This window comes from Podarcis gaigeae (assembly GCF_964106915.1).
Source record: "Podarcis gaigeae genome assembly, chromosome: 10".
Taxonomy (NCBI): domain Eukaryota; kingdom Metazoa; phylum Chordata; class Lepidosauria; order Squamata; family Lacertidae; genus Podarcis; species Podarcis gaigeae.
In genome coordinates this window covers 2,129,251-2,147,463 of record NC_139686.1, presented here as the reverse complement: position 1 = coordinate 2,147,463, position 18,213 = coordinate 2,129,251, and the positions used below count along the sequence as shown (strand labels likewise).

General features: G+C 52.1%; 1 protein-coding gene across 1 annotated transcript; it reads left to right on the top strand.

Moving 5' to 3' along the window:
• Nucleotides 1-121: 121 nt before the first annotated feature.
• On the top strand, nucleotides 122-16,871 carry CHKB (choline kinase beta). Its single transcript, XM_083700791.1, has 11 exons — nucleotides 122-488; nucleotides 3,629-3,737; nucleotides 5,012-5,125; nucleotides 6,404-6,537; nucleotides 7,503-7,607; nucleotides 8,850-8,908; nucleotides 10,199-10,286; nucleotides 11,656-11,764; nucleotides 14,070-14,176; nucleotides 15,159-15,240; nucleotides 15,441-16,871. The coding sequence occupies exons 1-11, from the start codon at nucleotides 310-312 to the stop codon at nucleotides 15,495-15,497; spliced, it is 1,143 nt and encodes a 380-aa protein (XP_083556917.1). The 5' UTR covers nucleotides 122-309; the 3' UTR covers nucleotides 15,498-16,871.
• Nucleotides 16,872-18,213: the final 1,342 nt, after the last annotated feature.

The window sequence follows — 18,213 nt, the reverse complement described above, 5'->3', positions numbered from 1 at the left end:
CGGATCTGGAGCGGCGGCTCCGGATTGGCCGCGGGGTTGCGGGGTGGGGTCTCACCAAGGCCGCGCCCACCTCTCCGTCAGGAGCTCCGTCGACGTTGACGCCGCTAGAGGCCAATCAAGGAGAACCGCGCGGCGAATGAGAGCGAAAGGAGCCGGGAAGGGGCCGTCCAAGCGACGGAGAGGCGATTGGGCGGGCCGGGGCCCGGTGGGTGGGGCGAAGGCCCGGCGCGTCCGCCATTGGCCGAGGCGCTGAGGCGAGCGGCGCTCTGATTGGCGGGCTCCGGCCAGCGCAGGCGAGCGGGCCGCGGGATGGAGTCGCCTGAGGGAAACGGGTCCGGAGGGGACTTCGCCGTGCCCAGCTCGCCCCGGGGCTCCCCGGCCGTGCCCGGGCCCACGCGCCTCCGCGCCTTCCTCTGGTGCCGGGAATTCCTGGCCGGCGCTTGGCGCTGCCTGGCGGCGCCCGAAGACCTCGGCATCGTCCCCGTCAGGTGAGCCCCGCCCCCACCGCCGTAATGCGCCCAAGAGCCGCGCCGCCGAGCCGGGTGACGTCAGCCTCTCTCCTCTCGCCGCGTCTGCCGTAGAGCGTCGAATAGCGGCGCACCGGCCTTCCAGCTCTGGGCTTCAGGAAAGAGCCCCGAGGAGGGATGGGGTTCGAGTCTCGCCCGTGAACCAACCTCGCAGGGTTGCTATGTCTGTGGGGGGGGGGGGAGAGGGTGAAATGGGGCTAGAATCTCAGGCTGGCCAACCTCGCAGGGTTGGCGTGGGGGGTGAAATGGGCAGTGCGGCGCAGTGGTTAGAGCTCTGGACCAGGGCCTGGGAGGGAGCTGGGCTTAATGCCATGAACCTTGAGGGCCAGGCACCACTTATCCCAGCCTAGTCTACCTGGAAAGGTTGGTGTGAGGGCGAAATGGGAAGGAGAGGAAGTGCGGTGCAATGGTTAGAGCACTGGACCAGGACCTGGGAGAAAGCAGGGCTTGATACCATGAACCTTTGGAGCCAGGCACCACTTCTCCCAGCCTAGCCTACCTGGAAGGGTTGGCGTCGGGGGTCAAACGAAGACTAGGACCTGGGGGAAAGCAGAGTTCCAAGTTCTGCCTCTTGGCCATAGGGTGGCCTTGGGGGCTGGTCACTGCCCCTCAGCCTAACCTACCTGGCAGGGCTGTTGTGGGAGAGGTTAAATGGGGAGGAGAGGTTAAATGGGGAGGAGAGACCTCAGAAAGATCAGGGTTCGAATCCCCCTGCAACTGTGCCATGAAGCTCCCTGTGAGGGCCAGTCGGTGTCTTCCGTCAGCCTGACCTACCTCACAGGGTTGTTGTGTGGTTTCGCAAACTTGCTTCCCCCTGCTCAGGTGAGTAGGACCCAACCAGTGGCTTCAAGTTCCAAGAAACGAGACCCTGACTAAATACACCTGGAAGAAGAAACCTTCTGCTGGCGAGAGCTGTTCGGAAGTGGGACCTCGCTGGAGGTTTTTTAAGTGGAGGTTGGGTAGCTGATCTGCCAGGGATTCTCAAACAGAGCCATCCAACCTCCTTCCCAGGAAGGAGAGCCCAGGATCTCCAGAGGGAGCCCATTCCTTTGTCAAACATCTCTTGCCGCTGGAAAGCTCTTCCTGATGTTGAGTTGGATTCTCCTATCTTGTAACTTGAAGCCGTTGCTCCTTGTAACCTTGCTCCATCTTCCACATCACAGCCCTTCAGATATTTGAAGCCGTAAGCCCTTGCAATTACGTTCCTGTATATATAGAGAGATATAAATCCCTCTGGCCTGCTTCTTTAATGTTTTAATGTTGTACTTTAATCATGTTTTTTAAGTTGTATTTCAGTCAACTTGTTTTTATTATCGGTTGTTAGCTGCCCTGAGCCCGGTCTTGGCTGGGGAAGGCGGGGTATAAATAAAATTTATTATATTATTATTATTATTCTTTGCTTCTGCAGCTGGACAGCTCAGCTCTCCGGAAAATGACTCACTTCTTCCTTGCAGGCTCTGCGGCTTTCCTGCCCCCAGAGGAGGAGGGGTATGGGTCAATTGTTCCTTTCTCCTTAGGATGTGTCACAGCAGGCCCACGGGTCACCGTCTCCTTCTCAAGGCATTCCAGGAACGCTTCCCACACTGCCAGAGCCCTGCCCAGCACAGAGCATGGCTGGGGTGGGGGCTGCCAGTGAGATTGGCAAACAACAGGGCAGTGAAGGAGGGCAGAATATCTTCTGGGGAGTAGCTAAAATTGGCATTTTGTTGCCCGCACAGTGGAGACGACTTTTCCTTTTTTTATTTTATTAACATATAAAACACATACATATACATTTACACAACACACGTACACAACACACTACCTAATCTTCATAGCATAAAACATAAGGATCTGAGCCCAGGAGCAACTCTCTCCTAATGTGTCTTCCAGCAACTGGGATTCAGAAACATTGCCTCCTCCAGCTGTAGAGGCAGTGATGAGCCATTGTGTCAAGCAGCCACTGGTAATGTTCTCCCAGTGCCCTACCCACAACTGGGGCAGTCTAGCTTGCAGTTTTCATTTTTTATATATACAGTGGATGCATCTGTGCGGTTTGCGATTTGGCACTTCTGCGCATGCGCAAAGCGCGATTTAGCGCTTCTGCGTATACACAACCACTGAAACCCGGAAGTAACCCGTTTTGGTACTTCCGGGTTTCGGCAGTCCATAACCCGGAAAAATGTAACCTGAAGCGTATGTAACCCGAGGTATGACTGTATCTGACTTTTAGAAGACATCTGAAGGCAGCCCTGTTTAGGGTCGTTTTTAATGTTTGATGTTTTATTGTGTTTTTAGTATTCTGTTAGGAGCTGCCCAGAGTGGCTCGAGAGGTCTGGCCAGATGGGCAAGGTAGAAGTAATAAATTACTACTACTACTGTTTTGTTGTTGTTGTTTAGTCGTGTCTGACTCTTCGTGACCCCCTGGACCAGAGCACGCCAGGCACCTCTGTCTTCCACTGCCTCCCGCAGTTTGGTCAGACTCATGCTGGTAACCTCGAAAACACTATCCAACCATCTCGTCCTCTGTCGTCCCCTTCTCCTTGTGCCCTCAATTGCCCCCAACATCAGGGTCTTTTCCAGGGAGTCTTCTCTTCTCATGAGGTGGCCAAAGTCTTGGAGCCTCAGCTTCAGGATCTGTCCTTCCAGTGAGCACTCAGGGCTGATTTCCTTCAGAATGGAGAGGTTTGATCTTCTCGCAGTCCATGGGACTCTCCAGAGTCTCCTCCAGTACCAGAATTCAAAAGCATCAATTCTTCGGCGATCAGCCTTCTTTATGGTCCAGCTCTCACTTCCTACTACTCTACTTCTCTACTACTACACTTCTCTACTACTACTACAGGTTTTTTGTTGGGGCATCTGCTTGGCCCTTGTGAAAGCAGGATGCTTGCCTAGGTGGGCGATTGGCCTGATCCAGGAGGCTCTTCTTGCATTATTAAAGTCTGAGCATTCGCACACCGACACTTGGGATGGGGGGTGTTTGGCCTCCTGAGGAAGGAAGTTACTGCTGGCTTACCTGCCTGGAGGCTCTTTCTCCCTGCCAGATCTGCTGTTCTTCCGTCTCCACCTGCCCTCCCCATTTCTGACTCTTCCTCCCCTCCTGGGTTGTGCTTTCTCCACAGCGGGGGGCTGAGCAACCTCCTCTACAAGTGCACCCTCCCCGATCACATTGTGACTGCGGAAGATGAGCCACGCCAAGTTCTGCTGCGTATCTACGGAGTCATCCTCCAGGTGAGATCTTCTGGTCCTGGTGCTCTGGGTTCCTAACCCCTTGGCATGGCCTTCTCTGTGCTGGCTCCCCAGGGGCTGAAGAGGAACTGATGTAGCACTGACAGCACCTTGTGGGAAACTTTAGTGAAGAACAGGGAGGTGTCTAAATGCAGCCCTGCCCCTTATTTGAACATCCAGCAAGGACTTGGGCTCTCGTCTGCAATTTTTGCTTTTTACCACTGGGGGCAGCCTGGGTGGGCGGGTCTCAATCCTCCAGTTCTGGTTGCAAAGGAGCAGCTCTCCTGGTTACCGTATTTTTCACTTCGTAAGAGGCACTTTTTTCCTCTTAAAATCTAAGGGGAAATGTCTGTGCATCTTATGGAGCAAATGTGTGGTCCCTGGGACTGGGGCGGACCCGGGCTTCCCCCGCCAGCCCTAAAAGCTCGGGGAGCAGCGGGAAGGCTGTGCGCATCCTTTCTGCTGCTCCCTGACCTGCTCTTTGGGGCTGGCGGGGGAAAGCTGGGCTTCCCCCACCACCAGCCCTGGGGAGCAGGTCTAAAGGAACCCAAAGCCTCCGAAGCACAGCAGGAACTCCCGCTGCACTCCGGAGGCTTCGGGTTGCCTTCACTGAAGCCTGGAGAGTGAGAGGGGTCAGTACACACCAACCCCTCTCGCTCTTCAGGCTTCTGACGTAGCCGCTTGAAGCCTCCAGAGCGCAGCAGGAACTCCCGCTGCGCTCCGGAGGCTTCGGGTTGTGGATTTTGAAGAGGATTAGATAGATTCCTGGAGGAGGAGAGGGCTATCAATGGCCACCGGCCAGGATGGCTCTGTTATGCCATCCACAGCAGGAGGAAGGACAGCTTCTGAATCCCAGTTACTTAAAACCGCAGGAATGGAAAGTGCTGCTCTGGTTGCTTGAATCCGGCTTGCAGGTTTTCCCAAAGAGGCATCTGGCCAGCCACTGTGAGAACAGGATGCTGGACTCGATGGGCCGTTGGCAGGCTCTTCTTCTGTTCTTAGGCCACTTCAGGGTCTCGTTTGTGGCCAGCCTGATCTCGAATCCTTTTGGCCTTCTCTGTCCCTCTGGGGTTTGGAAGCCCCACAATTCTGCTGCCTTCCCTGCTGAGGCCGTTTGACTGTCAAATGACTGTCAGGGTCCCTTCCAACTCTACAATTCTATGATTTGCACGTCTTTCTCTGCCAGGGCTGTGCAACACCCTCTCTCTTCTTTTTTTTTGGGGGGGGGTAGTGGGCAAGGGCAGAATCTGACCCCATCGCCTTTCTCTCTCCCGCAGGGGGTCGACTCGCTGGTTCTCGAGAGCGTCATGTTTGCCATCCTGGCCGAGCGGATGCTGGGACCGCGACTCTACGGCATCTTCCCCCAGGGGCGCCTGGAGGAATATATCCCGGTGGGTTGTTGGCTGTGCCCTGGATCAGCGGTTCATGGGGTGGGTGGGATTACCTGAGGGGCTGGCAGAAGGAATACGGGAGGTGTAAATGGCTTTCAGACTGGGAAAAGCTGGCTGAAGTTCATCAGGTTTGTTGGAATTAATTAAACTAAATCAAGCTTCCTCAAACTCGGCCCTCCAGTTGTTTTTGGTCTACAACTCCCATGATCCCTAGCTAGCAGGACCAGTGGTCAGGGATGATGGGAATTGTAGTCTCAAAACATCTGGAGGGCTGAGTTTGAGGAAACCTGAACTAAATAGTTTTAATTGGGCTTTGAATAAATGCAATTAATTGTTTCCACTTTGAATTTCATAATAATAATAATAATAATAATAATAATAATAATAATAATAATAATAATAATTTTATTTATATCCTGCCCTCCCCAGCCAAAGCCGGACTCAGAGCGGCTAACAACAGTAAAAATAACACAGTTTACATAAAATCACAATCAATTAATTGAAATACATTCTAAAATCAATTCAGAATCAAATTAATGGCAACTATTGGGCTAGAATTCTATGAGGATTACAGAAGGAGAGAGGGGGTCAGACTGTGCCTTGGCCAAAGGCCTGGTGGAACAGCTCCGTCTTGCAGGCCCTGTGGAAAGATGTCAAGTCCCGCAGGGCCCTAGTCTCTTGTTCCACCAGATCAGAGCCACAGCCGAAAAAGCCCTGGCTCTAGTTGAGGCCAGCCTAAGCTCCCTGTGGCCCGGGACCTCCAAGATGTTTTTGTTTGAAGACCGTAAGGTCCTCCATGGGACATACCAGGAGAGGCGGTCCTGTAGGTATGAGGGTCCTAGGCTGTATAGGGCTTTAAAGGTTAAAACTAGCACCTTAAACCTGATCCTGTACTCCACTGGGAGCCAGTGGGTTGTGCAAGCTGCTATTCTGAGTAATGCTTTGTACAAGTTGGCTGTCCAGTGTTCTCACCACAGCAGCCCTGTGAGGTTGGATGTTGCCAGCATGCAGACATTGGAACCTGGGTCCGAGCCAATGCCCTCCTTCATTTTCTGGCTGTGGTTTAGTGGCCTCAGACACACACACTCAACTTTCCTCCCACCTGTGATACAGACTCTCAACAGATGCTTTATTTCCTGCCATTTCTGCGCTCTGTTGCACAGGGGTTCCCACACCTCTGGGGCAGGTGCCCACAGAGCTATTGCTAGCAGTGGGAATTGGCTTCCGTCGGGTGGGAGAGAAAGAGGCTCTCATGCCGCCCATGTCTCTTCCCCGCAGAGCCGCCGCCTGACCACGGAGGACTTGCCCGACCCCAGCATCTCGGGGGAGATCGCCACAAAGATGGCTCGCTTCCACGAGATGGTGATGCCCTTCAATAAGCAGCCCAAGTGGATGTTCGGGACGATGGAGAAGTAAGGCTCCTTGTGCTTTTGAAAGCTGCAGGCTAGAAAACCCGGAATCCTTTCTCCTAGGTATCATGGCAGAGGAAATAAAAAGAACAGTCAGACCAATATTTTATGTATGCAACTACTATGGCAGGATTATTCATTGCCAAAAACTGGAAAAGTAGCAGCGTCCCAACTAAAACAGTTTATCTAAAATGATGGAATACTTCCATATTGCCGAACTAACAGGGAGGATAAGAGGAGATATAGTACAAAAAGGGAATAAGGAGTGTGCTGGGCCCGGGGGAAACCCTTGAAACGCAATCCAGGACCAGTCCAGAATCTGGAGGTTCCGCTAAGAGTCAGTCCAACAGGGCCAAGGCAGGACACGAGGCAGGAAACCAGGCAAGGGCAGGCACAGGATCTCAGGCAGGTTCTGGCAAACAGCAATGTTGCTCCCTCAACCTGGGACAGAGTCCGACAGCCTTTTATCTCTGTTGGGGTAACGGCCGGTCCTGATCCCCCGGTGACTCACCTCCCTGTCTTGCCTGAAGGCGAGCACTCCTCCAGCGAGTACTTGGGTCTCTCCTTCTCTTAGACCTCAGTCTCTGCAGCTTGGGAGACGTCGGTGGGTTACTAGACCCAGGGGCTGCCTCAGCCTCTCCTGACCCAGCCGGTAGTGGAGCAGCTGTAAGTGATGGCCCAGCTGGAGGCAACGAGGCAATCCCCGCATCTGGAGCCAGGGCAGGCTCAGGCCCCTGACTCGGCCCAGCTGGTGCTTGTTGCAGGCGAATCTGTGCAGACCGGGCTCTTCAGGATCAGGCCCCAGACTTGGTTCAGATGATGCCTGAGGCAAAGGATCTGATGCAGGCTGAGACTCCTCTGCTTCCGAGTCTGAGCCCAAGTCCCAGGCCATCACAGCCTGTTGGGTTGTGGCTGGAGAAAGCCAGTGACTGACCGATTCTCCTTTTCTCCTTTTTTCCTGTTGGCAGGTATTTGAAGCAGATCTCGGATCTGACCTTCCCCCAAGAAGCCCAGCTGCAGAAGCTCAACAAGCTCAAGGCGTACAACTTGGAAGGGGAAATGCGCAGCCTCAGGTGAGCGGGTGGCACAGGGGCACAGGATCGGGAGCCTTGGGTCAGGGCTGTGCCTCCTGGCAGAATTAGCAAGTCCGTGATGGGATGCCTTTGCCCCTTGCTGTCCATCACGCGCCCCCTGCCAAGTCAGGGTCCATAGCTCTAAGTGGCAGAGCAGGTGCCTTGCATGCCTCAGCCCCTCTCCTGCCAGGAGGCTTTGGGGCAGCAGTGGGGGTGGACTTCAGCGCCAGAGGAAATGGACCAGTTGTTGGACTTGTCTGTGTTGGGAAGTCAAGCCCAGATCAGGAGAAACTGGCAACAGGCACCCGGCTTGATTCCCTGTTGACCTCCCTGGCTGCATTCCCCAGCAAGCGCAGGCTAGGTCTCAATCGGCGATTCTTCTCAAATGTGAGAAGAACACACACCCTCTTTCCTGCCCCACCCCCCGGCAGGGGAAAGAGATAGACAGAAACGTATTTACATACCTTTATTTCTGTCTTTGCAGCATTACAAAAAGCATGACTGCTCTCTTCAAACTCCAGCAGTGTAGTGACAAACACTTCCTGCACTTCCTGAACAGGAAGAAACGGAAGAGCTCATATTACACTCTGAGCTAATTCCGGTGCTTCGCACTGTGAATTGACTGTCCCTCTGTTTCCCACGGGCAGTCCCAACATTCCCATCATGTTTACTTTTCAAGCTAGGACTTTGCAGCAGCATTGCTTCAATATCGTAACAGTCTGAAGCAGCGACATGCCTTTAGCTTCTGGCTGCAAGCGGCAACCGGCTTCGAAACAGGGAAGATGCATTTCTGGCCAAGATAATCACAGAATTGTAGAGACAGATGGTATCTCCAAGGGTCATCTAGACCAACTCCCTGTGATGCAGGAAACACAGCAAAAGACAGCCATCCAACCTCTGTTTAAAAACCTCCAGCAAAGGAGATTCCAACCACCTTCCAAGGTTGTCCATTCCATGGCTCTTGCCGTCAGAAAGTCATTCCAAAAGTTGAGCTGGAATCTCCTTCTTTGGCATTTGAATCTATTGGTTCGGGTTGAATCCTGCTTTCTGGAACAGGAGAAAACTCCGTCTTGTCTCCCATGAATTGATGGGTGGATGTGAATATTTTCTGTGTTTTCTTTTCGGGGGCCCTTTCCCTCTGCAAATATGCTCTGTTTCAGGGTGGGGGGTTCCCCTGTGCAAAGTAAACACCCTCCTCGTTCTTCCAACTCTCTTCCCTCTCTCCCTCTCCTGGAATTTCAGGGAGCTGCTGGAGTCCACCCCGTCCCCCGTGGTCTTCTGCCACAATGACGTGCAAGAAGGTGAGGACACTGAAGTGGGGAAGGGAAGCTGGGGTGGTGGTGTGATCTTTCCCCCAGGTTCTGGCCAGGGGCCTGTGAATATTGGGTGGTGCTCAGAGTCCCACTCCCCCCCCCCCCCGAATGATGCTGAGATTGCTTCTTTGGAGCAGAGTGGGGCAAGGCACACCTTCTGCTATGAGATCAACGCAGTGCCTGCAGCCACCCTGAATGGAAGACCATATACGAAGAACCTTGCAGCTGGATCAGACCCAAAGGGCCCATTGAGGCCAGTTCTGGGAGCAGAACCTGAGTGACACAGGGTTCTCTCCACCTGTGACTCCCAGAAACAGTATCCAGAGGAATACTGAAAGATCCTGTTCCCTCATATGAACCTGACTGGGCTCCGAGAGCTCCAGAGGAGGCCCTTTTTCCGTTCCTATCCCCCTCACAGACATACTGGGTAGGGACGCAAGACAGGGCCTTATTGGTGGCAGCTCCCAGTCTTTGGATCTCCCTGCCTAGGGAAGCCAGCCGGGCTCCCTCCTGGCTCTCCTTCCGCCAGCAGATGAATACCTACAGCAGCAGATATAGAATCCCTATTCAGCAGATGAGTGCTGCCATTGTTCCAACAGGCTTTGGGGAACTGGTTGCTTTTAACGAGAGGGCTGTTTTTCTTGGAATTATCTGTATGTTTTTGTAGCTCACACAGAGGGAGACATACACTGTGCACAATTTTTGTTGGCATCCATCTGTCTCAGGGTACAGGGGCACTTTTGGGAGTGAAATCAAACCATTGGAGAAATACAGATGGCGATGGGAGAGAAATGTTTTGTTACACATATATATTACATGTAAAATTACCTATACCTACAAAATATGTATGTGTTTAACAGTTGCTTTCCCACAAGGTTCTGTTTCAACTGAGCTGCCTTGAGTTCTTGTCAGGGGGGAGGGGAAGGTGGGATATAAATAAATATAATAATAAAAAGAGAAGAAGATATCCCGCTTTATCACTGCCCTAAGGAGTCTCAAAGCGGCCAACAATCTCCTTTCCCTTCCTCCCCCACAACAAACACTCTGTGAGGTGAGTGGGGCTGAGAGACTTCAGAGAAGTTTGACTAGCCCAAGGTCACCCAGCAGCTGCATGTGGAGGAGCTGGGAAGCGAACCCGGCTCACCAGATTACGAGTCCACCGCTCTTAACCACTACACTACGCTGCCCTTGATACTGGAGGGGTGTGGAGCGCATAGCTGCCATGGCGAGTGGCCGCTGATGCCTTCTCCTCTTCCTCCTTCTCTCCCCACAATCCAGGGAACATCCTGCTCCTGGCTGGGCGTGAGTCCGCTGCCTCTGACCGCCTTATGCTGATCGACTTTGAGTACAGCAGCTACAACTACCGGTGAGCTGGGGGTGAGGGCAGAGGGCAGGGAGGGAAGTGGGTGGCAGACATCGGGACTTGGTCATTCTGGACTCACAGCTGTCCATGGAGGCGCAGGTCAGTTCTGTGTCCAGGGCAGCTGTTTATCAGCTCCACCTGGTACGCAGGATGAGATCCTACCTGTCCGCGGACTGCCTCGCCAGAGTGGTTCATGCTCTAGTTATCTCCCGCTTGGACTCCTGCAATGTGCTCTACGTGGGGCTACCTTTGAAGGTGACCCAGAAACTACAACTAATACAGAATGCAGCAGCTAGACTGGTGACTGGGAGCGGCTGCCGAGACCATATAACACCGGTCTTGAAAGATCTATGCTGGCTCCCAGTACGTTTCTGAGCACAATTCAAAGTGTTGGTGCTGACCTTGAAAGCCCTAAATGGCCTCAGCCCAGTACATCTGAAGGAGCGTCTCCACCCCCATCGTTCTGCCCAGACACTGAGGTCCAGCGCTGAGGCCTATCTGGCGGTTCCCTCGCTGTGAGAAGCAAAGTTACAGGGAACCTGGCAGAGGGCCTTTTCGGTAGTGGCATCCGCCCTGTGGAATGCCCTCCCACCAGATGTCAAAGAGAAAAACGACTACCAAACTTTTAGAAGACATCTGAAGGCAGCCCTGTTTTGGGAAGCTTTTAATGTTTAATAGGTTAATTTTCCAGTTACAGATAGGTAGCCGTGTTGGTCTGCCATAGTCAAAACAAAAAAAATTCCTTCCAGTAGCACCTTAAAGACCAACTAAGTTAGTTCTTGGTATGAGCTTTTGTGTGCATCTGAAGTGTGTATCTGAAGAAGTGTGCATGCACACGAAAGCTCATACCAAGAACTAATTTAGTTGGTCTTTAAGGTGCTACTGGAAGGAATTTTTTTTGTTTTAATAGGTTAATGTATTTTAGTGTTCTGTTGGAAGCCGCCCAGAATGTCTGGGGAAACCCAACCAGATGGGTGGGGTATAAATAAGATTATTATTATTATTATTATTATTATTATTATTATTATTATTATTATTTATTAGTGTCAAGAAGCCTGGCAATGACCACAGGGTCACGCTTGGCATGGTGACCCCTTAACCAGGCAGGTCTCTGGATTTCTTTATGCCGAGAAAAAATGGGGGGGGGACAGGCCTGCTGCCCCACTACCGATGGGGCTTTTTCCCACCATGAAACTCTCAAAAGAGGTTTCATTCCAGTGAAGCCCGTTGGCAAGCGTCCCATGCCCCAGCCCTGCAGCAGGCCAACTGGAGGGACCTGCCCATATTGGAGGGGCGGGTGTGATCCTGGCTTGATTCTCAGCCACAGAGTCCAGTGGGCTGAGCTTCACCCTCCCTCCCTCTCTCCCTGCAGGGGCTTCGATATTGCCAATCACTTCTGCGAATGGGTGTACAACTACGCCCACGACCAGTGGCCTTTCTACAAAGCCAGCCCAGAAAACTACCCCAGCCGCCAGCAACAGGTAACGCCTGCCCTCTGCTCGCCACAAGGACGTGGTGCCTCTCGCTTGAAGGAAGTGACCGTTTCTCCATTGACGGCCCATTTTTGTTTCTCGCCGAATTATTCCATGTTGGTGGCTTGCCGTTGCGCTGAAGCGTCCACAGCAAAAGGGAGAAGTAGAATGACACATGTGCATTCATATAACATACAGCTGATGAATCACAGTTTGAGTAAATGTAGGTAGAAGGAGAATTAATATCAAGGCCAACAGGAAACCCTGGCTAAAAGCAGTTTGCAATAAGTCCTCTTAACATTCAGTTTCGCTGGCTGTGCATCACTTTTAGTGTTGTGAGAGAAGAGAGGAAACTTTTCTCTTTTCACTTTCTCCATGTCATGCATAATTTTTATAAGCTTCTATCAGGTTGCCTCTCACTCGTCTTTTCTCTAAAGTCCCAAATACCTGAAAATTTTGGCTGCCTTTACATCTCAAAAGTGGTTTGCAACAAGCATTTAGGTTCCCCCGTAACTGCATTTGAAAGCAGATGCCTGTGTTCTGTAGTTCCTGCAGGCTTTGCGCGGGGGGCGGGGGTGTTGATATTTTATTTACGTAGTTATAAATAAAGCATTATAATTGCTTTGTAAACCCATTTCTAACTTACAGGACCTGCCTTTGGGGTTCCAGAATAAATGCCAGTATATCAACAGCTGGGTCCTCTGAGTATCACTGTCTCTCCCTTACATTTGCATAACATTTCATTATAAATCACGGATTACAAGAGTTTTAGTTTCAATCAAGTAATGGTTTTTTTTGGAGGGTGTCATTTTAATTGGCAGAAACCTCTTAGGCTCTTATACTAAGTTGCTGCTGGCTTGACCAGCCATTGGTGCATGTTTGACTTAGCAGCTGACTCTGTGCATTTGAAACTGGTCAGGTGAGTAGCCTTAATGCTTCTGGAGGCTGAAGGCTCAGGGAGGCTGGAGGGTAGGGGGTCTCTCAGAAGCCCCTGCCCAGAGCAGCAAGACAACAGGAATTTTTATTTGAACACTGATTCCTGCCTCCCTCATCTGTCACAGTTCTTTCCAAAGCACACTAAACTCCACCAAAATACAGAGGCAGAATTTTGGAAGATTCGGAACAAGGCTGTCAATTTTGTCATGCTGTTATACAGTGGTATCTCGGGTTACAGATTGACACAATTGGAAACTGTGAGAGTCCCTGACTTGGAAACAATTCAGCAGGAATAGTACCTCAGGTTAAGAACTTTGCTTCAGTATGAGAACAGAAATTGCCTGGCGGCAGCGGGAGACCCCGCTAGCTAAAGTGGTGCTTCCGGTTAAGAACAGTTTCAGGTTAAGAATGGACCTCTGGAACGAATTAAGTTCTTAAACTGAGGTACCACTGTACAAAATTTTGGTACAACCACATTCTGGTTGCTTCACCTCAAAAAGGATATTGCCGAGTTTGGGAAAGTTTAGGAAAGGGGATGGCACAATGACCTTACAAAGATAGATTGCAATGCCTGCGACCTTTTAGTTCAGAGAGAAGGTGGGAAAGAGGCAACACATTAGAAGTTTATAAAATGATGCGCAGCACGCAAAAAGTGGGTAGAGAAAAGGTCTTTCTCTCTCTTGTCAGACCAGAACTTGTGGACATCCGATGAAGTTGGGTGATGGAAGATTCAGGGCAGAGAAAAGGAAGTCCTCCACACATAGCTGAACTATGGAACTCACTGCCACAGGAGGCAGCGAGGGCCACCAATTTGGAAGGCTTTAAAAGAGGGTTGGGCAAATTCAAGGAGGAGCAGAGGGCTTTTGAGGGCTCCTAGGCAGGATGGCTGTGCTGTGTCTCCAAGGCAGCAATCCTTCTCCATCCCAGATGCTGGAAACCACAGGAGGGGAGAGTTGCTTTTGTGCTCAAATCCTGCTTTCAGATTTTCACGCAGGCATCTGATTGGGCCACCGTGGACAACTGGACTAGATGGGCCACTGGCCTGGTCTAGCAGCCTCTTCTGTTTCTCTGAGCTGCCTCTCAGCTTCACCGAAAAGCAATAAATCGTCATTTTTTATTTAAAGGAAAATATTTATTGGGCAGAAACAGCTGTAGGTCTCCAAAAAGCAAAAGCTTTTTGGTTTCCAGTGTTGCCTTTTGAAACCGTTGTGACCTGCCCTGGGACCTTGAAGTGGTTATAAATCAAATTAAGAGGATCAGTAATGATCATGTTCGGACAAGCAGGCCAGAGCAAGGAGATCTCAGAGAGTGGAGCAGCCTGCTGCGTCAGGACGCAGCTCTGTTCTCCCAACTCACCCTGAGGCTACTTTTTCCACAGCTGCATTTTATCCGCTGCTACCTGGAGGAGGCGTCTGGGAAGAAAGCGCGCCCGTCCCCGGAAGAGCAGGAGCACCTCGAGGAGGAGATGCTTCTGGAGATCAGCCGGTCAGTGTCTGGGAACGCAGGAAAGTCGCCTTGGGAATTAATAAATAATAATAATAATATTTTATTTATTTATACCCTGCCCTTCCCGGGCTCAGGGCGGCTAACAACAAATTTAAAACACTTAATCGATGCAACAAAAAAACAGCATAAAATACAGTATAAAACGTGAATAACAATAAATTGAGAATTCAAAAATCAGTTTAGGGGGGAAATTCACCCAATAAACATTCAGTGATCTCCAGGGCTAGCTGGCTAAATTATTTGGGCCAGCGAGGAGTCCAGGGGAGAATTAGTTGTGGGATCCCAGAGTGGGTAATCTTCATAAAAAGGGGAGGGGGAGAGAAGGAAGGGGAATAAAAGATGAGGCTAAGTTACAATTGAAAGCCAGGCGGAATAGCTCTGTCTTACAAGTCCTGCGGAAGGAGGTTAAATCCTGCAGGGCCCTGGTCTCATGGGAGAGAGCATTCCACCAGGTCGGAGCCATCACTGAGAAGGCCCTAATAGGAAAAGGTCAAATTTTTGCTTTTCCGGGAGCTCAGCGAGCCTCACCAGCAGGGGATCAATGGTCTCACTACATGCCTCTTCATAAAAGGGACACCTAAAGAACAAGTGCTCTGGGCTTCCTATCTCCCCCAATGAACAGGCGCAAAGTCTCTGAGCATATGCCGCCCCTATTTTATCCTCATAACAACCCTGTGAGGCAGGTTGGGCTGAGACAGGCAGGTAGCGACAGGCCCAGGCCCCACCCAGTGAGCTTCGTAGCCAAGTGTGGACCGTGGTCTCCTGGGTCCCCGCTCGTTTTTCTAACCACTGCGCCACATGGAGTCAGGAAGCATGGATGTGCAGAGCAGTTGCCCCATCCCTGAGCCAGCACCCCTTTATACGATGGAGAGAGGCCGCTTTGGACCCCCATTGCCTCGCCTCCAGCTCCTCTTCCTCCTCCTTCCCTGACTCCTCTCCTCCCCATCTCTCTCTCTCCCAGATTTGCAATGGCCTCCCACTTCTTCTGGGGCTTGTGGTCCATCTTGCAGGCCAAGATCTCCACCATCGAGTTTGGCTACCTGGTGAGTCCTTGCATTGCTCTTCTCATGTGATGCTTTCAGCGAGCTTCCAGTGGTTTGCGAAGGCAGACGGACCCCTTGTGCAACAAGAGCATCCCTCTAGAACTGGGTGCTGCTTGGTTTCTCATGTTCTGGGAAAGGTGGTGCCATGCCTGACCCTGACTCTGCCCTCCTCTCCTTCCTCCCCTCCTCTTACCTCCCAGGAATATGCCCAGTGCCGCTTCGAAGCCTACTTCCAGCAGAAATCTCTCTGCGAGTGACCCTCGCCCGTCCTGCCTCCGCGCCCAGGCTTCGGCCTTGCTGGCGCCATCACGGGACCTGGACTCGAACTCCTGGACCTCAAGAGGCACCGTTGCCAGTGGACCAAAGCTCTCTCCCTGGACGCAGGAGGAGGGTTGGCTGGCCAGCTCTCGTTCCGCAGCGGCAAAAACTCTCTGGCTTCTGGCTGGGCTGGTTTGTAGCCGGGCAAGGGGGCCAAGGAGCCCCCGTGGGGTGGCAGCACACCTGGAGGATGCCAGGCAGCTAAATGTTGCAGGCATGGCTTCCGGCAGGCGGTCCCTCTGTGATGAAGGTTCCTTGGGCACGGGGAAGGTGGGAAGAGGAGATCACTGCACTTTGGGACAGGGAGGGGATGTGCGACACCCCCCCGGGCCCTCGCCTGCTTCCATTCCGCCTTCTGTTGCCCTCGGCCCTCCATGCCCTCTGCTGCCTCCACCACTGTGCCTTCCCTTGGCCATGCTCAGCCCTCTCCCCCAGAGATTCTCTCCTGCCCCAGATCTATGCACAAGCTCACCCCTCTCCTTCCCTTCTTAGCCCATCCCTTCCAGATCTTAGACTCCTCACGGGTCCTTCTGGTCTGCCTCAGTGCCAGCCACAGATGGCATGGTGGGGGGGGTGCCTTTGGGGACCGAGACTGCACAGCGGAAGGCCAAGGACCAGTGAGCCCCCCACCTCCACTCCGGTGAGCCTTGGGGCAGAGGTAGAGGGTCTCCAGGCCTTACTTGCTTCTGCAGGGACCCCCAGCTCTGGCTGCCGTCTCCCATTACTGGATCGGTTCCCTCATGCGGTTTCCCTAAGGAGACGCCTTGGCCAGGACTGGGGAGGCAGCTGGAGGGCTTCGGAGGCAGGGCCAGAGGGCAAAGGTCACCCCAGTGGACGCTCCTCGGCTGGGGGGGGCAGGGTTTGCTCTGGAGGCTTTCCCTCCCCAGATGTAATCCCAGTCCACTTCACCGGAGCCTCTCCGGAATGACAGGCAGTTGAGGCCAGGACTTGGGGGCGGCTCCGGCCCTTGCCCAGGGGCACCACAAGCTTTTGGACCTGCCGGAGGTCCAGATTTTGCAGGGGAGGGGGGGCTTCCACCTTGTTTCTTCCTTTCCCCGGGAATGGGTTTGCTTGCTGGGGGCGATGGGAGATAAATGACACCTTTTGGTCTTTGTTAACTTGGTTGTATCTGCATTTCTATGAATGTCCAGCAGAGAGAGCCAGGGATGTGGTGGGCTCTCTGGCCCAAGCTAGCCTTTGGCAGGCAGCCTGCCCTCTCTCTCTGTTCTCAGGGCTGCTCTTCTCTTCCGGCATGGCTCATGATAACCATGGAATGTAATCTCTGCAATTGCCAATAAAAGCCTGGCACTCCACCCACTAGGATCCTGTGTGTGCGTGTCCCTGGCTTGATCACTTTGGGGTGTCTGTTGCCAGGGGAGGAGGTCAGAGGTCATAGAATTGGTTGCAAGCCAGCTCCCCTAGAGGGAAGCCCCACAACGGGACCCAGAGCTCAATCGAAATTTTCCCTTTCACATCGAAAGCTATCTCGTCCTGTTGGGTGTTCAGTGCATCCATTTGGATAATATATCTGGTCAGCATATGAGCTGAAGGGATTCCTGCCATAAGACTCTGAGAGTTTTAAAGAAGGCTGAAAGGAAGAAATATTAGGCCAAATGTATTATCCTGCACACACCCACACCCCGGTTAGGTGTAAAAATATTGCTTCTGACTCTTCGGAATAAAGTTGGTCATCACACTTCTGTAGAATGTTGTCTGCAGAATACAGGGCATCGTTTTAAATTCTTAGCAAAGGTAGAAGTTTCACCTCGTTCTCTCCACTGTTTCAATAGCTTGCTTTTTCAATTGGTCATGTATTTGTTTTTCCCTCTGAAAAATTTGGCAACTGCATGGTACTGTTTATGCTGGCAGTAAACCAATTCTTCCCCGCCCCCTTTTTTTAAAGAAATGTTCCTCCACTTGCCACCCCCAGCAACCAATATCATAGAATTGTAGAATTGGGAGGGACCTCAAAGGTCATCCAGTCCAGCCCCCTGCAATGCAGAAATCTCAAGTAGATCCAACATGGCAGATGGCCCTCCAATGTCTGCTTAGAAACCTCCAAGGAAGGAGAGTGCACCATCTCTCATGGGAGTCCGTTCCGCTGCCAGAAAGTCCTTCCTGGTGTTTAGTCGTAATCTCCTTTCTTGTAACTCGCAGCCATCGGTTTGGGTCTTCCCCTCTGGAGCAGGAGAAAACAAGCCTGCTCCCTCTTCCATGTGCCAGCCCTTCAGATATTTGAAGGTCGCTATCCTATCTCCTCTCAGTCTCCTCTTCTCCAGGCGAGGCATACCCAGCTCCTTCAAGCGCTCCTCATAAGGCCTGGCTTCCAGACCCTTGATCATTGTTACGGAAAAATCGAGGTGTGAGGCTGCTCACCCATCCAGCTTGTTGGGCAGAGCCCGAGGGTCCCTGCGGAATAAAGGAAGGAGTCCAGCCAACCGGAGCAAATAGCTGTAGACCAAAGTTCATTGTGCAACAGGTTCAAAGAGGAATTGAACCCCGAGGATGGGGTGACAAGGACTTTTAAAAGTTTCCCACCATATCCCAGAATAAAGTTCATACAGCATCATTGCTACATCATCACTATATCAGAAAAGGGGAGGGTTATACATGATGAACATAGGAGGAATGTGTTGGGCCAACAGGCAGATAGAT

Coding starts and splice junctions, on each gene's coding strand:
- CHKB (XM_083700791.1), top strand. CDS start 310: ATGGAGTCGCCTGAGGGAAACGGGTCCGGAGGGGACTTCGCCGTGCCC. Junction 489..3,628: donor CTCGGCATCGTCCCCGTCAG/GTGAGCCCCGCC, acceptor CTTTCTCCACAG/CGGGGGGCTGAGCAACCTCC. Junction 8,909..10,198: donor CCACAATGACGTGCAAGAAG/GTGAGGACACTG, acceptor CCCACAATCCAG/GGAACATCCTGCTCCTGGCT.